This window comes from Ictalurus punctatus, chromosome 13, assembly GCF_001660625.3.
Source record: "Ictalurus punctatus breed USDA103 chromosome 13, Coco_2.0, whole genome shotgun sequence".
Taxonomy (NCBI): Eukaryota; Metazoa; Chordata; class Actinopteri; order Siluriformes; family Ictaluridae; genus Ictalurus; species Ictalurus punctatus.
In genome coordinates this window covers 4,356,667-4,373,601 of record NC_030428.2, presented here as the reverse complement: position 1 = coordinate 4,373,601, position 16,935 = coordinate 4,356,667, and the positions used below count along the sequence as shown (strand labels likewise).

The window sequence follows — 16,935 nt, the reverse complement described above, 5'->3', positions numbered from 1 at the left end:
CAATATGCAGTGATCTTCTTATTCATGTTGATTTATGCATACCGCAGGGCGAGGTATGGGTTTGACGGGCTTCTTGGAACCAAGCTTTTTCATGGCATTGTAGTACTTTTTCTGCTCCTCTGTCATGAAGAGATCTTCCCCACCAAATTACAGAATAAAGAACAAATACACAATTATTTTTTCTGTCTATGGTAAATCAACTTTTTTAGGATAAAAAGAACTGGTTCTCATCTTTTGCTTTTGCTGATTAAAGTTGTCAATGATGACACCAATGAAGAGGTTGAGGGTGAAGAAGGAGCCAAAGATGATGAAGATGACAAAATACAGATACATATATATGTTAATCTCATATGATGGCTGTTCTTCCACCTGCAAGTAAACAGAAATAAATAATTTAAATGATATTGTCACACTGTTTGAAATATATGAACAAATTCTAAAACATAATTAATGTACTTCTGCTCCTACTTTGCATGTTAGTTAATTCTAATTTATTCTTTATAAATCATGGATTTATATATATATAGTGTATACTCCATGCTATGTGAAAGATGCAGGTGTTTACAAATTTTTAAAGACAAATGAGTTACCTCTCTGGAATCCACTGCAGCATACATAATGTCCATCCAGCCTTTAAATGTAGCCTGTGACCAGAAAAGTATTTTTCGGTATTTGACTACCAAAAAAAAAAAAAAAAAAAAAAAGCTACACACTAATAAGGTTAAAATGTTAAATTTGTTAAAAGGTTAAAATTACCATGTACACTCTGAAGCAAGGAAATAAAGGTAGGACAATCAAAGTTATGTTGCAAAACTTAATAATTATGAAGTTTTTAATTTTATACTACAATGTATATATTTAATGTACTTAATCTGTATACTTCAAAATGAGCTCACCACTTGTAGCAGGGAAAGGTAACCCAAGCCCACATTGTCAAAGTTGACCTTGACATTGACCCAGCGTGCTTCATTAGTGTGCATTAGTGCTATGCAATCACTCATGTTGTTCACTTGCTCGATGGGTAAAAGTTCTTCTGTGGTGGTATTAATGCAGCGGTAGTATTTCCCAGCAAACAGGTTGACCCCCATAATACTGAAGATCAGCCAGAATATTAGACACACCAGGAGTACATTCATGATGGAAGGAATGGCACCCAGCAATGCGTTCACTACCACCTGTATAGATGGATTTGATAAGCATAGAACTCATGGTGTAGTCATAGAAACAATGATACAGTGTGAGTACTAAGACCTGCAAAATATCAAGTTATACTCTAAGAGAAGTTCTCACCCTCATTCCTTCAAATCTGGACAGGGCACGTAAAGGTCGAAGCGCCCTAAGAGTTCTGAGAGATTTTATTGGTCCCAGCTCTGAATAGCCCAACAGATTTGCCGTTAAACTGATAAGTGACACCTAAAAAATGAATAAAAATCACTTGAGCTAAAGACTTTAAAGACATTAATTTTAAAACCATAGAAATATAAATTACATAATCAGGCAGATAAACACACTGCTACCTAAAAAAAAATTAAAATAATAAACTTACATCAACGATGAAAAAGTCCAGCCAGCACCAGGCATTGGTGAAGTATGTCTTGAAGCCATACGCAACCCATTTCAGTAACATCTCTATGACAAAAATATATGTGAAGACTTGGTCTGCATATTCCAAGATAATCTTAATCACCCTGCGACGCTCAATGTAAATGTCGTCAAAGGCCTGGAAAAACAAAAATAGTAATTAAAAATATAGTACAATGAAGATTAAAAGTGATTACTGAAATAAAAGTTGGATAAAATTGAAGCAAAGGTAAGATTCCAAACCAAGTGCTTAATCTTTAATTCATTTTTAATTACTGCAACGAGTAACCATTGTTTTTAATGCACATTTTGAATGAACTTATTTCTTAAATGTTACATCTTGTATTTAAACCTAAAAAGTCCAATATACAGTGCCTTCCACTGATATTGGCAGTGAATAATGGTCTTTTGTTTAAAAAAATCACAAAAAAAGCTCTGCTTTCATGGATGTCAAACAATTGCAAACAAAACAGGTTTATTCAAAAAATCTTTGTTAAATATACGTGTGCAACAATTACTGGCACCCTTTTAATCAGTAGTCAGTACTTTGTGCTACCTCCCTTTGCCAAGATAACAGCTCTGAGTCTTCTCCTATGATGCCTGATGAGGTTGGAGAATAAATGGGATCTGAGACTGTTCCTCCATACAGAATCTCTCCAGATCCTTCACATTTCGAGGTCAGTGCTGGTGGACTCTCCTCTTCAGTTCACCCCACAGGTTTTTTTTTGTGTTGATTTTGATGATGTTTTGGATCGTTGTCCTGCTGGAAGATCCAACCATGGCCCATTTTAATCTTTCTGGCAGAGGCAGTCAGGTTTTCATTTAATATCTGTTGATACTTGATAGAGTCCATTATGCCATGTATCCTAACAAAATGTCCAGGTCCTCTGGCAGAAAAACAGCCCCAAAACATTAAAGATCCACCACCATATTTAACCGTGGGCATGAGGTACTTTTCCATATGGCTACCTCTTTGTGTGCACCAAAACAACCACTGGTGTTTATTGCCAAAAAGCTCTATTTTGGTTTCATCTGACCTTAGAACCCGATCCCATTTGAAGTTCCAGTAGTGTCTGGCAAACAGAAGATGCTTGAGTTTGTTTTTGGATGAGAGTAGAGGCTTTTTTTCTTGAAACCCTTCCAAACAACTTGTGGTGATGTATGTGACTTCGGATTGTAGTTTTGGAGACCTTATGTCCCCAAGACACTACTATCTTCTGCAATTCTCCAGCTGTAATCCTTGGAGATGTTTTGTCCACCCGAACCATCCTCTTCACAGTGCCTTGAGACGATATAGACACACGTCAAATTCCAGGTTGATTCATAACATTCCCAGTTAACTGGAACTTCTTAATTATTGCCCTGATGGTGGAAATGGACATTTTCTATGCTTGTGCTATTTTCTCATAGCCACTTTCCATTTTGTGAAGCTCAACAACCTTTTGCTGCACATCACAGCTATATTCCTTGGTCTTACCCATTGTTATACCCATTGTAACTGTCATATTTATACCCCCGAAACAGGAGGTCATGGTCGAACAATTTCCTGTTCCCACTCACCCAGGTGTACACATTTTTTTTAACATCAATGGAAATATACTTCACATATATATTTCTCATATGAATTCATAGGACTGCCAATAATAGTTGCAAACCTATATGTAAAAAAGATATATTATTTTTGGATAAACCTGTGTTGTGCTTGCAATTGTTTGATATCCATGAGAGCAGAGTATTTTTGTGATTTTTTAAAAACAAAATATCAAAACAATAAAGACGATTTTTTCACAGCCTTCTTTCACAGCCTTCTTCTACTACCAATGGTGCCAATAGTGGAGGGCACTGTAGATGAAAATGCTTTCTGCATTTGTACTCTCAGTCGAGAACTAAAAGTGTGGTAGGAGGTGGTGTGGTCGAGCATTGATAATGGATGGAGGCATGTTAAACTGGCAGGTAACATGTGATTGTTCTCACCTGTGTGTTATTACCATTAGCCTACTTATGTGCATTATGTTTTTAGTAAGGGCTGTGAAACAGAGAGAAACGGAGCTGGCATAGCCTCCACACAACATACACGCGTGCATGGAGCATGAACTTGAATTTGAATGAGGCAAAGGCCATGAACTATTGAGACTGCATTTTGTTTCTCATTTTCCAGTAAGTTTATGAAAAGAGCACTGTAAAGCACCTGTAAAAGAATAAAGTGACCCTTGAAGCTCTGTCAAAATCCACCTATCTCCAAAGTCCTCCTCATCTCTCACACACACTGAATTCTACAGTGGTGCCAAAACCTGGGAGGAGGATGCAGATGGCAATGTGGAAGCCTGCCCACTCAGCAAAGTCTATTGCAAGCCTCGACCAAACCAAACACTGACCTTCCTTGACCCGCGCAGTGGGCCACAATTTGAAGCTATCAAACAATCTGAGGACTGATGCGCATTCCAGAAGCTTCTGCAGCCCATCTCCTGTTGTGACCACTCCCACCATCCAGCACATAACAGTCATGGAGATGCCTCCACTGACGAGCATCTGGGTGGGAATGGCTGGAGTCTGTGACTCCTCCCCCTGCTGATTGGGGAAGCCCATCTTGCTGGTCAGCAGCTGCTCTCACAGATGCAGCTGGTATATTAGAGATGCTTCCGGGTCACTGAAGCTCAATGAGGTTGGCCGCACTTTAATCTATGTGCAGCAGCTGAAAGATCCTCCACCCCTCCCCCTCCTCTGCTGTCTGAGTAGAATTATGCGGAGCAAATCGTTAGGCTGGTGGTACTGCAACAGTTCATCGCTCAACTCCCAGCAGGAACAGCAGAGCCCCTAGACAGTGTCCTTGGATGATGCCATCCAGCTGGAGGAAGATGACCTGCCTGTGGTTCATGGTTCAGTTCTCCTCTCCTCCGCTTGTTCCAGCGCCCTGACACTGAGATGTCTGGGCCCTGAAACGGGCAACCTGGACCCATATTTCCCCTCACTTTTAATCCCATTCCTCTCATTCCTCACCAATGTCTCCTCCTGCTCCTAGTCTCTCTACACAGGGAGAACCCTCCGTGCCTGTGAGGACATTCACAAAGCCTGGGCAGATTTGCTGGCACTGCAGGGAAACCAGAAATTTTCAGGACCATGAGCATTCACTGATGCCTGTATTAGTACATATCCAGGACATTCCAAATGCATATTGTTGAGGTAGTAGTTAGTCTCCATTGCACCCATTTTGTGGACAAATTGGCTGTGGTTTAGGAAAATAATAAAATCTGTGATTGTGGATGGGTCCTGCTGCAGTATAGCAAAGTGTGGGATGTTTGCTGTTCTGGCTGAGGAGGTGGTGACAGAGCCATCAATGTTGGTGCTGAAATCACACTAACCAACCCTTATTTTTCAATAATTAAGGATAAATTATATTGACTGTCACAGGACACTCACACAAAAGAAGAGAATACCCAATTATTAGACTTAAATAGCCACAGGGAAATGATTTCACATGTAGTTCATCCTAATCCTATCGAAGGGCATTTGGGACAAGATAAAACACTCAACCATCTAATGGCTTGTTTTTGTTTTTTTTTGGCCAGCATTTGTGGTGTGCAGTAGGCTACTAATTTCAGCTGCAAATCCACTGGCCACCCCAAAAGCACCATTGTGCCTATTACCTTTAATCAAGGTCCCAGTTGAAAGAATTGACATGGACCTCATCAGGCCATTAGAGAGATGTGCGCGAGGGTATTGATTTGTGTTATTTCTGGTGCTATTTCATGTAACACTATGTACAGAACCAGTGCCTCCATGCATGCTGAACACACAATGTTGCATAGGCACATTTCTAAATCATCTCCTGGGTTGACCAAGACATTGTGTTCATGACACAGCAAAGGTTGGCAGGTTGCAAGGGAAATTTTCCACTGTACTTTCACATCTACCCTTTGGCACAAACCTCATAGAGCATCACATTGTGGCTATGCTTAACATAGGAACTCAAGGCAAATTCAAGGATATGCTTAACATAGGAATAACCAAGGAGTCAGGACCGCCCACCTGGTGATTGGAGCAGGGCTCCAAGGGATAACTTGGTTTCCAAGTTAGGTCAGTCTGTCATTGTGTGGATTGTTTGGAGCCCCAGCCATGTTTCAGTTGGGTTTATGGACATGTTTTATGGGTAAAATACTCTGCCTGCACAGTGCATATGCCCCCTGTGTATTTAGGTGACATAGCATTCATAGTAAAGAGTGGCAGTGGCATTTGTGTGTTTGGCCACCAGGTGGGCGGTGCTGACCTTATAATACTACCTACTAGGGTGCCCCTTTACACTCTGTTATGATCACGTCCCACTACAGTGTCTCCACTGCATGTAGAATGCAAATGTACATATCACTTATTGGTATCTGGCTGGATTTCCTTTCCCTCCAGGAGGGAGTTGGCTGCAGGCTGGACGGCTTGTGGGGTTATGCGATATAGGGGGTATGGGTGGAGAGAGGATGCGGGTTGAACCGGCTGGTAATGCATGATTGTCCACACCTGTATTATTACTGGCAGCGTACTTATGTGTGGTATTTTCTTTCTCTAGGTGCCGTGAGCCAGAGAGAGATGGAGCTGGCGGAGCGTGCACACAATGCATAGACATGCATGGAGCGTGAACTTGAACTTAAATAAGGGAAAAAAATGTAAACTATTGAGACTGCATTTTGTTTCTCATTTTCCAGTAAGTTTATGAAAAGAGCACTGTAAAGCACTGCTTTGTTTTTTTTTGTTTGTTTTTTTTCATTTTCTGTTAAGTTTATTAAAATTTATTTGATGCTCAATAAATTAAACAGTGTTACATTTAGCTAGTAAAGTATTTATTATTTTAAAGATTCTGACATACCAGTGCACCACTACTGAGGAGAATCATGAAGATGATGAAGGTTTCAAAGTAATCATGCTCCACTATGGTGTAGCAAGTTCTGCGCAGATTCCACCAACTCTTTCCCCTCCCCTGAGTGATGTCCAAATTCAGACATGGACATCGTCTCACACAGTCTATCACATGGAACAAAATGATCAGGACAACAATTACCAAAGAAAATCCTTTGAAGAAATTTCAGAAGTGAAACTATGACGCTGCCTCCATTTAATTGTGTAATAATTGGTCTACTATGAATAGTACCATGTCAGATGTAATTAAAGTATAGGATGAAAGGTGGATTATATAACAAAGGCACAGACTTTCAGTAAAACAGGCTTCTGGCTCAACAGGTTCTGGTTCCTCTTCCTCCTCTTCCTCAGCTGGGGATTCTGGAGGTCTATAGTCCACTGTGCTACACATTGAAGAGTCTTCATCACTGAGAACACCCTGACCCAAAAAAGAATTATAGATGAAACCAAAGTTTACATACACCAAAGCAAGTCTACTTTCTTCATCAGAGGTAATTTTAAAACAATCGATTAGAGAGAGCATAATTTTCAGCTTTAATTCACTATATCAAAATTCCAGTAGCTCAAAAGTTTACAAACACCAAGTTGATTGTCTGAACAGTTTTGAACATTCCAAAAATGTATGTAATGAATCTTTTGATTGGATAATTCTAATAATTAAGAGTTAATTGGGAGTGCACCTGTGTTTAAGGGTCTACCTTTAGAGCTAGTACCTTTTTGCCCCTGTGGGACCACTCAGACACTGCATTGTTCAGGAAAGAGGCACAAATTAAGTCCCATTGATGAATAAAATTGGTCCAAAAGATTCAACGGAGCTCCAAGAAAATAGCAAAGGAATTGGTGAAGGAATTGCAGACATCACGTACCAAACTATGTACAACCACCATTAAGAGATTCTTACATACTCATGGACTGAAAGGCTGCCATGCAACAAAGAAGCCTCTACTCCAAGACCAGCAAAAACGCAAGACTGAAATTTGCATGTGATCTCAAGCCTTTTTGAGTGTTCTCTGGTCAGATGCAGTAAATTGTTTTTTAACTGTTTGGCCACAATGATTAGTATTATGTATGAAGGAAAAAAGGTGAAAAGGCTTTTACTTCAAAGAACACCATCTCAACTGTGAAGCATCGTGGTGGCAGAATCATGTGAGGGTGTTTTGCTGAAAAATGGACTAGTACACTTCACAAAATAAATGGATTAATCAGGAGGAAGAATTATCTAGAAACACTTGAAGCATTTGGAAATCTACCCCAAGTGTTTGATTCAAGTTAAGCAATTAAAAGGTAATGCCACCAAATAATAATAAAATATATGCACATTTTTTGACCCACTGAAAATCTAACATAGTAAATAAAAGCTTAAATGAAATGATTTTCTAATTAATAGAACTGTTATATAAGTGCAATATCACACTCACAATCATGCTGTTGTATTTAATATCAGCATGGCTGTGATTCAGCCATAGGTAATATTCAGTATAACACCACTCTTGGTTGTGCGATATTGCCTAATTATTGCTTTTTAAAATCTTTTGGTACAAAAGTTATACTTTTTTGTCATTTAAAAAAAATAAAAATAAAAAAATAACCGTTTTGGAACAAAGACAAAAATCAGTGGGACTGATTACAATATTGTTTTTAGTCTTGGTGGAGTTTGAAGAACAAATGTAGTAAAATGAATGACACCTTTTTGTTTGCATTCGCTTCTTCTGATAAATCATCTGACTCCTCATCTTCAACATCAGACTCAGCTTTGGCAATTGGTACATTCAGGGTCAGAGCCTCCAGACAGTTGGTCAACCTATCTGCCATCTTCCCTTCATCAAGGTGGTTTAATGAAAAACTTTCCTTTTTTTCTGTATCATCACATTCTGTTCCTCCTGTGTCACCCTCAGGAGGCTTCCTGCAAAGTATCTGCTGTACAAGGCCAATGATGAAGGATTTGACCCAGTCAATGCCCCTGGTGATGCGGCCGATGGCAATCTGGAGATTGTTCATTTCACCATCTTCATCACCTGCTGAGAGATTGTCCCCGCTGAAAGAGCTGAGCAACAAGGCAAGGAACAGGTTCAGCACCTAAGAAATGAACAAAGAGAAAACACTTTAGAGAGTTTAAGATTAATCTTGAGTATGTATAAATCATATAAAAATATATTTGAACATCTTCTGATTATGACAGATACGCTTTTTCATGTTTCACAAACTGGATGGGTATCACTGGCCTTATAATGATGAAAGCTGATTTTATTTCTTTCAATAATAAATGTGTGACTGGTATATATAACAGCTATCAGGTTTTTGTGCTGTCTACTATGACATGGAGTCCGTAAATATTATGCTGTCTACAGGATCTCCGTAGGGAAGCTATCTTTAGTTTCTAAACTAAGTTAGTCCATGTCTGGATTCTTATTTCTTTGCTTATGTTGTAGATCATGGTCACAGCAGAATGGTAAGGTTGGGGAATAAAGTTGGTTGAGAGGCATTTTATTTTAGTTAAACAATTACCAAAATCGACTGAACAGAATTTTTGCACATGAAGTTTTTGCCATTCCCTGTCATATTTGCATAATATGTATTTCATTAAAACATGTTGTTGTTATTATTATTATTATTATTATTATTATTATTATTATTATTATTATTATCCATTAATCCATCTTCTACCGCTTACTCCTTCTTCAGGGTCGCGGGGGAACCTGGAGCCTATCCCAGGGAGCATCGGGCACAAGGCGGGGTACACCCTGGACAGGGTTATTATTATTATTATTATTATTATTATTATTGTTATTATTATTATTATTACATGTACTGTAATTAGAATAATTTTAAATAAATATATATTTAGAGGGATAATAAGAACTTCATAAACTCAGCATGCCCAAACATACTATAAACAATATAACAGGAGCATAAAGCAAAAAAGTACATCAATAGACAGCAAAAAAAAAAAAGAAGATCTCTACTAATGCCTATTGGGTAACTCATAAAGCACATCAAAACTAAACATCAGACAAAGCCACTGACATTTCAGTTTTCATGTTACAATCCAACCTCCTTTATCAATATAGCAGAGAAAAAGATGAGGTGTACACTAAAGATACCATTCCAATAACCAATCCAACACCCTGTGTCAGTATCTGGGCTGAACCTGCTTGCTCTGTTGCTTGTCAGTTAGAGGATTCTGCTGATGTGATTTGCACTGTGTGGCGCGAGAAGCAGGAGCATATCAAGACCTCCAGACTCTGCTGCTGTGCTTTTCAGCTGTCTGTGTGTTTGCTCCTTGTGTGCCAAAATGCTCACTTGAGCTGGGTCTTAGCACATAGCCAAGGTCAGAACCACTGTTTGCTGGCTCAAATCATAAGACTTAAATAGAAGCATGAGTAGAGAAACAGTGCTCTGTCCCAGTGTGCTATGGGAGCGTGTGTGTATCTGAGTATGTGTCGATGTGACACAAAACCTTGTTTTTGCTCATGCTGAGTGGTGGTGCTTTTGTTAGCTCACTAAGATAAGGCATTTCATTTCCTCTTTCCTCTCAGCAGTATGCCCAGCTGCTGTATGCATTATCTGTATGCCTTTATTCTACACTGACACTGCACATTTTTCTGCACACATTGTCAGTTTTACTTTTTAGTCTGTTTCCAGAACTCTAGAAACCTACTAAGAATGTTCACAATGTTTCACGATAATGAAATCAGGATATGCTCTTAGGTAGCTTGTCTGTTTGCAATATAATACACAATGTATGATATATGCTTTTATATGTAATTTAATCTAGAGTTATGCATATTTTTTTAATTCACTGACCACACCTTCATGCTCCATGAGTTATTTCTGTTTACACCCACCCACAATGTTTTCCAGTGGACTGACATGGATCAAAACCTTCAAATTTAAACAAGACACTGTTAAGGGGGCATATTTCTTAAACAACACAAGAAAATTTTAGGCAGTTTTCCCACTTGGTTCCTAGTGTGCACACTCAGGACTGATTCTGTGCTCGTTTGGAGGTGGGTTTGCTTTCATGTAGAAGAATTCCTTCCAAACCATGGCTCCATTGTGAAATGTTGTCACTTTTATGTATTCACTTTTGTAAAATAGTAGGCACTAGGTTAATCTGTTTGCTGTTTTTATTATTTTCCTGTGTAGCAATACTCAAGCTGCAAAAAAGCACTTTTTGGATGCATGGCATGTCATGGTGCAGGAATACCGACAAACAAAGAGCTGATCTTGTGTGCAGGCTGACATGAGACGGGCCTTTTTTTTTGCTGCACTCTCAGCTGAAGTGCTGGTGCCAAAAGGTGAGCTAATTACAGTGCTCCAGTGCTATGAAAGTCTGGTTTTATATATCAATTACCATAATAACCCCTTCCCCAGAAACAGGAAGTACCGTGACAAGTTAAACCAATCACTTTACTCGGCTGACCGCCCCCAGGTTCATTTGTAGAGAACGTTAGGCCACTGTTTTCAAGAGGGCCAGGGATCAGATCTCTAGTCTGCTCCCTGACTTGAAAATAGCATTCACACGTCACCAACAGTACCGGGAAAAAATGCGAGTGTGAAAACGACCTTAGGCTACTTGCGTAAGCAGAAGGGGTGAGACTTCATGTAAATAAAAATCTGTCTGGTGAAAAAAACCCAACGTTTCAGTTGAATGGGAAATAACACAGGAACTTAAAAAGGAAAACTGTTATTTTGCTTTGTACTGTATTCACCCAAGTAAACATTAACCTGTTAAGTAAACATTAACCTATCAGACCTTGCAGTGAGGAAAAATGAGAGTAGACTGTTACAACAGTCACCTAGATAGAACAGGCTAGATTATATCTATCCTTGATCCACAATGCATATTTCTAACTGTCCACTGAACTAGGTTTATTTATCACATAATCTAAACATCATACTATTGATTACTGGATATTAATTATAGGACTGTCACATTGAGAAGATGGAGAATGACTACAGCATATAATTATGGAAAAGTGAAGGTAAGCTGTATTATTGGAACCTCAGAAGGCACACTTTCAGGGGCAAATTAATTTCTGTATTATTCCTGATTTGACCATTAGACTCACATAGTTCTCCTGAATTAACATCTAATGCCATTTTTTTACCCATACAGACACATACTGTACTTACCACCAGGTTTCCTATGACCATGACCATAAGGAAAACCACAAGGCACATGCCTGCTCCAGCCACCTCCATGCAGTCCCACATGGTTTCAATCCATTCACCACAAAGGATGCGGAAGACAATGAGAAACGAATGGAAAAAATCGTTCATGTGCCAGCGGGGCAGTTCGCAGTCCTCTGCAATCTTACACACGCAGTCCTTGTAGCTCTTGCCAAAAAGTTGCATGCCTACGACGGCGAAGATGAAGACAACGATGGCCAGCACCAGAGTCAGGTTCCCCAGAGCACCCACAGAGTTTCCAATGATTTTGATCAGCATGTTGAGCGTGGGCCAGGATTTAGCCAGCTTAAAGACTCGCAGCTATCTCCAGCAAAACCAGCAAAAAAACAATCACACACACACACACACACACACACACACACACACACACACACACACACACACACACACACACACACACACACAATTTAATGTCAGCAAAAATGTACTGCACAGAAATATTTTTGTTCCCCAGGGTACATTCATATACAAAGTAAATCAAGTCTACAAGAGTGGTCCTTAAACTTTAATTATGCACTATAAATGAGTTTTTAAAGTACAAGTCATTAGTTTTCTCAGATAGATCTCAAAGGTAAAGACGTATCCTTGAAAGTACCAGCCAGTTATAAGCATTACTGCCCTGAATGTGCGCACAAAGACACCATTCAGATGTCAGAATAAAAGGAGAGAAGAGGTAGACACAAAATATGTATAAAAACCCAAATAATATGAATAAAATCAGCTTTCTAACAAAAAATTAATAAGTTAAAACTTAGGGTGCCAGTCAAATTTCCCTAAGCGAAACAGTTACATATTGGGAGGAATCTGGCTGCTAAAAAAGTGCTGATGCTGAATATGAGGAGATTTCCGACATGATTTATGGCATCAAATAAAAATATTTCTTTGCCAATTTTCCAATGTTGCAATATAATAAAAAATATACATTTATTATATATCAAGCTATTTTCGGGACATTGTGTCTGCATACAGTCAAGTCATGCAAGCAGCTCCCCTTGATGTAAGTGATTCAATCTATATTTAATCTTTATTACTGATAATAAACAATTTAATGTAGATAGCAAGCTAGGCTAGTTAATTAGCTAGGACTAGCTAGGACTGGTATAGTTATAATTACAGTGTACATGAGCTGATTTTTTTTTTTTTTTTTTTTTTTTTTTTTTTTAAATATTAGCACATAAAATGCTTTCTGAAAATAAAAATAAAAAGCCTGGTGTGAAAGCAGCAGTACAATTTAAATATATTGCCTGAAGTCACAGGCTTATAGGGTTATGGTTCAGGCTTACCAAACGAAAGGATCTGAGTACAGACAGACCCTGCACATTGGCCAGGCCTAACTCCACCAGGCTAAGAGTGACGATGATGCTGTCAAATATGTTCCAGCCAACCTGGAAGTAGTAGAAGGGGTCCAAGGCAATGAGCTTGAACACCATTTCAGCCGTGAAAATACCAGTGAACACCTGCGTAGAAGAGAAGAATTTTTTTTTTTGAATCAATTTAAAAACTAAAAACATTTGCATAGTGCCATCAAGTTCCATCAATTCCTTGACAAGCTAAGTTTACTCTTCATTAGATCTCTTCATCTCTTTGTTCTAATAATACAAACTACAACACAAGCTGCTTGGATATTTACGGTTCTATTCATGTAGAGTACCTACCAAGTTGCCAACACTGAGCACGTGTTCAAAGTTCGAACTCATGGGATAGTGCTCCATTGCCATGAAGAGTGTATTGAGCACGATACAAATTGTGATGCCCAGGTCCACAAAGGGATCCATCACTACAAAATGGACCCACTTCTTGAAGATTATCCAGGGTGCACAGCAGTCCCACTTCAAAAATATGTCAGCAAACTTATACCAGCCTGGAGGACAAGGCCTTTGCGCCTCCTCCAACTCTGAGGGAAGACAATTCGTAATTATTAAACGGCCACACATTCAAAATAAAACACAAGTGACTTTCATTCTGTGCACCATTTATTAAGTCACAATACCAAGAAAATCTACTCATGTTCATGCCATTAAAGAATTTAGAAAGTGTATATTAGTTGTTAATTTCTAATAATTTCCCAGTATTATAGTTATTACACCCAATGCGCAGCAGCAGGACAGATTACTGCCTCATGCTAAGTCTAACCTCAATCACTTGAAATAACCTGAAGCTTAGCACCACTCAGGGTAGGGCAACAGAGCTTTCTTCACACACAACATACTTGACCACTCCTACTGTGTGCTAAACTCCAGACAATACACACTCACTTCCAGTGCTAAATATTAATAATAGCATACTAATCTCTGCAGGCACACGTTTCTGTCTGCCTAAGTCTGATGTATTTCAAATCAAACCATTGGGAGTTCTAACGCATTCACACACACACCAAAGCTTTAACACACACAGTACATGCTGTATATATTCAAGTCAGTGAGAAGGAAACCTTTTCTAGCATATGTTTAAATAGTTTGTTTACTACTTTTGTTCAGTGTTGAAAGGCCCAAATATTAAGAAACATAAAATTATAAGTAATAGACCTTTAGTCTCCTTATCTTTGGTAATACCTTCCCTACTTGTGCTGTAAACACTCATGGCACTGGCTGTTCTCCCAGAGAGCCCAGGATGTTCCAGGTACATCCTGCTATGTTTGGAGCCCACTGACTTATTGTCAGCCTTTTGGTCATCGTCTGGTGCTATCTAGAGAGACAACATGCATATATGGTTAAGACAGCAATAAAGCAACAATAACTGTGTGTTTTTGAAATTGAAAAATAAGGATAAAGGTAAATTTATCTATTGCTTTTTAGTTTCATTTCTTTATTTTGTGCCAATATTCACCTAAAATCAGACAAGACATGCTTCCAAATGACAAAATGAATACAAATAAAAGGTTATTAAAATAAACTTTTTAAAAGTTATTTATAATGATGAAATTATATTTAATTACTTAGCATTTTAAAAAAAAACTAGCATTGTGAAGGGGTAAGAAACATATAAACTTCATTAGTATAATTTAATTCTTATATAATAAGGTCTGTTGAGTTGAGTTGAGTTCATCACACAGCTCCAGTGCCATGTAACCATAATATTGTACTTGAAACATGTTTTGAGCAATGTAAATTCTTTCAAAAGTTGCTTGTTCATCAAACCTTGTGCAGGTCAAAAACTATGAGCACATATTATTACATTACACACACACACACACACACACACACACACACACACACACACAAACACATATACATATATATATATATATATATATATATATATATATATATATATATATATATATATATATATAATTTATATAATTTATATAATTTATTGTATATTGAATTTATACTACATTGTATTGCACTTGAGAGCAAAGGGGGGAAATCTGCTTTATCATACTACATTATTTAATATTCTAAATGGGCTGCACAGAAATTCAACTTAAGCTCAACCCTGAATACAGAGACCTGCTGTGTAAGGGGGAACATAACTTAAGAACTGAATTTGTTGACTTAAGTCACCAACTCTGAATACGACCCAAAAACTGGTACTGGAAGTAAAAAAGCCAAACTTTACCTCTACCTCAGTCGGGGCTCTATGGATGACCAGACGAGGAATAATCCTACCATTACAGTCCTTTATTACATCATCCTCATCATCTGCCATTTCTGACCCTCTGCTCTGAGTTGTCTGACTGGCCAGTGATGCCTTGCTTCCAGTTTCCAGCTGCAAAAAAGCAACAGTGAAACAATGACAATTGTCTTTTTGTTTGACAAGGGAGTGATAGAGAGAGCTATATGCAGTTTTCTGTCATCTATCACATTTAATGGTATTGTAGTCACCTGACCTGTTGCTCTTGCTCATTGAGCTGCTCCAGCAGTCTCTGAAATTCTTCCTCTTTTTCTCGGGCCTCAGCAATTGTGGCCTGGTTCTGCTCATCATACGCCATGGCAACTACAGCTAGGATTAGGTTGATGAGGTAGAATGATCCCAGAAATATGACCACCACAAAAAAAAGCATGTAGGTTTTCCCAGCTGCACGGAGCGTCTAAGTAAAACAGAAGATGGGGTTACATTAATTTCACATAATAATAATAATAATAATAATAATAATAATAATAATATAGCAGTTGCAATAGGACAGGATTATAATTGCAGTTTATAAATATTAACCGTGCAATCCTGGTTTTTGCAAGATGCTAAATTCTTGTATTTGTTCAAAGGTGAGCATACACATGAGTAATAATAGAAGCTATTTAGTTACTACAAAATTAATACGTAATTCAGCATTTAATTTTGAATTAAATCCATTTTTTTCTGAATTTATCACCAAAACCAGATGTTTCCAGACACCAAAATTACTGTAACCAAAATGTTATTGATAGCAAGTTTAGATATCTAATGATTTATCAGTTCTTCTAGAGAAACAGGAAAATGTGACATTGTAATTGACATTATTTTGTGGATTTTAACTGTTCACATTTTTTCTACTGTGCAGCCAACAATAGAAAAACTGACTGCGCTACCAGCTGAAAGAGGTTCTCCCAGTAGTCCTGAGTCATAAGCCTAAAGAGAGCAAGGAAAGCCCAGCCGAAAGTGTCATAACTGGTGTAGCCGTAATTCGGGTTCCTTCCAGCCTTCATGCATGTGTATCCTTCTGGGCACTTTCTGTCAAAACAGAGGCAACACTATCTTACTTTCATGTATATTTTGATTTCTGGTAAACACCAAAACCTGACTGAATATATAAATTTAGAGAGTTAGGTGTTGAAATATCCACAACTGGATGGCAAACTTACCCAGCATCAGAACTGTTCCCACATAGTAAAGCATCTAAGCTACCGTCCAGAAAGTACTGGTTTTCTGCAATCAATCAATCAATCAATCAATCAATCAATCAATCAATCAATCAATCAATCAAAGTAAATAAAACCCCATGACACACACGTTTATCTTACATGTTGCTACTTCATGTTTACCTTTAATTGTATGGGAACTGACAAAATGGCTGTGATTTAGATGCTTTTGTATTTTTTTTTTTATCACAGCTGACCACATCCAAATGTTGAAAAAAGTGCAGTGATGTCAAGCATTTTTTTTTTAAATATCCCAACCAATAAGGCCACAAGTTATGGGCCAAGTGAGAAAAACAAACATGGAGGACTGTCACATCAAATTCTGCTTGGAACTCGATCTCCCACGTAGAGCTAGTGCTACCCACTGTGCTTCTAATCAGCTGTGACTAATTAAAGACTAGGCCTGTTTTTGTCTTCT

General features: G+C 38.2%; 1 protein-coding gene across 2 annotated transcripts in view; it reads right to left on the bottom strand.

Annotated features, from left to right (window-relative positions):
• The window catches only part of scn4aa (sodium channel, voltage-gated, type IV, alpha, a), a 39,336-nt gene that overhangs the window by 3,291 nt on the left and 19,110 nt on the right, over positions 1 to 16,935 (bottom strand). For both annotated transcript variants that reach the window (XM_017484408.3, XM_047159637.2), the window contains exons 8-24: positions 16,461 to 16,524; positions 16,188 to 16,329; positions 15,509 to 15,709; positions 15,238 to 15,387; positions 14,229 to 14,361; positions 13,332 to 13,570; positions 12,960 to 13,133; positions 11,620 to 11,976; positions 8,170 to 8,559; positions 6,775 to 6,901; positions 6,434 to 6,588; positions 1,547 to 1,720; positions 1,291 to 1,413; positions 897 to 1,175; positions 591 to 644; positions 232 to 369; positions 43 to 147 (exon numbers count right to left, since the gene is read on the bottom strand). In XM_017484408.3, coding sequence (XP_017339897.1) covers positions 43 to 147; positions 232 to 369; positions 591 to 644; positions 897 to 1,175; positions 1,291 to 1,413; positions 1,547 to 1,720; positions 6,434 to 6,588; positions 6,775 to 6,901; positions 8,170 to 8,559; positions 11,620 to 11,976; positions 12,960 to 13,133; positions 13,332 to 13,570; positions 14,229 to 14,361; positions 15,238 to 15,387; positions 15,509 to 15,709; positions 16,188 to 16,329; positions 16,461 to 16,524 — 3,005 coding nt within the window. The remainder of the gene's footprint in view (positions 1 to 42; positions 148 to 231; positions 370 to 590; positions 645 to 896; positions 1,176 to 1,290; positions 1,414 to 1,546; positions 1,721 to 6,433; positions 6,589 to 6,774; positions 6,902 to 8,169; positions 8,560 to 11,619; positions 11,977 to 12,959; positions 13,134 to 13,331; positions 13,571 to 14,228; positions 14,362 to 15,237; positions 15,388 to 15,508; positions 15,710 to 16,187; positions 16,330 to 16,460; positions 16,525 to 16,935) is intronic.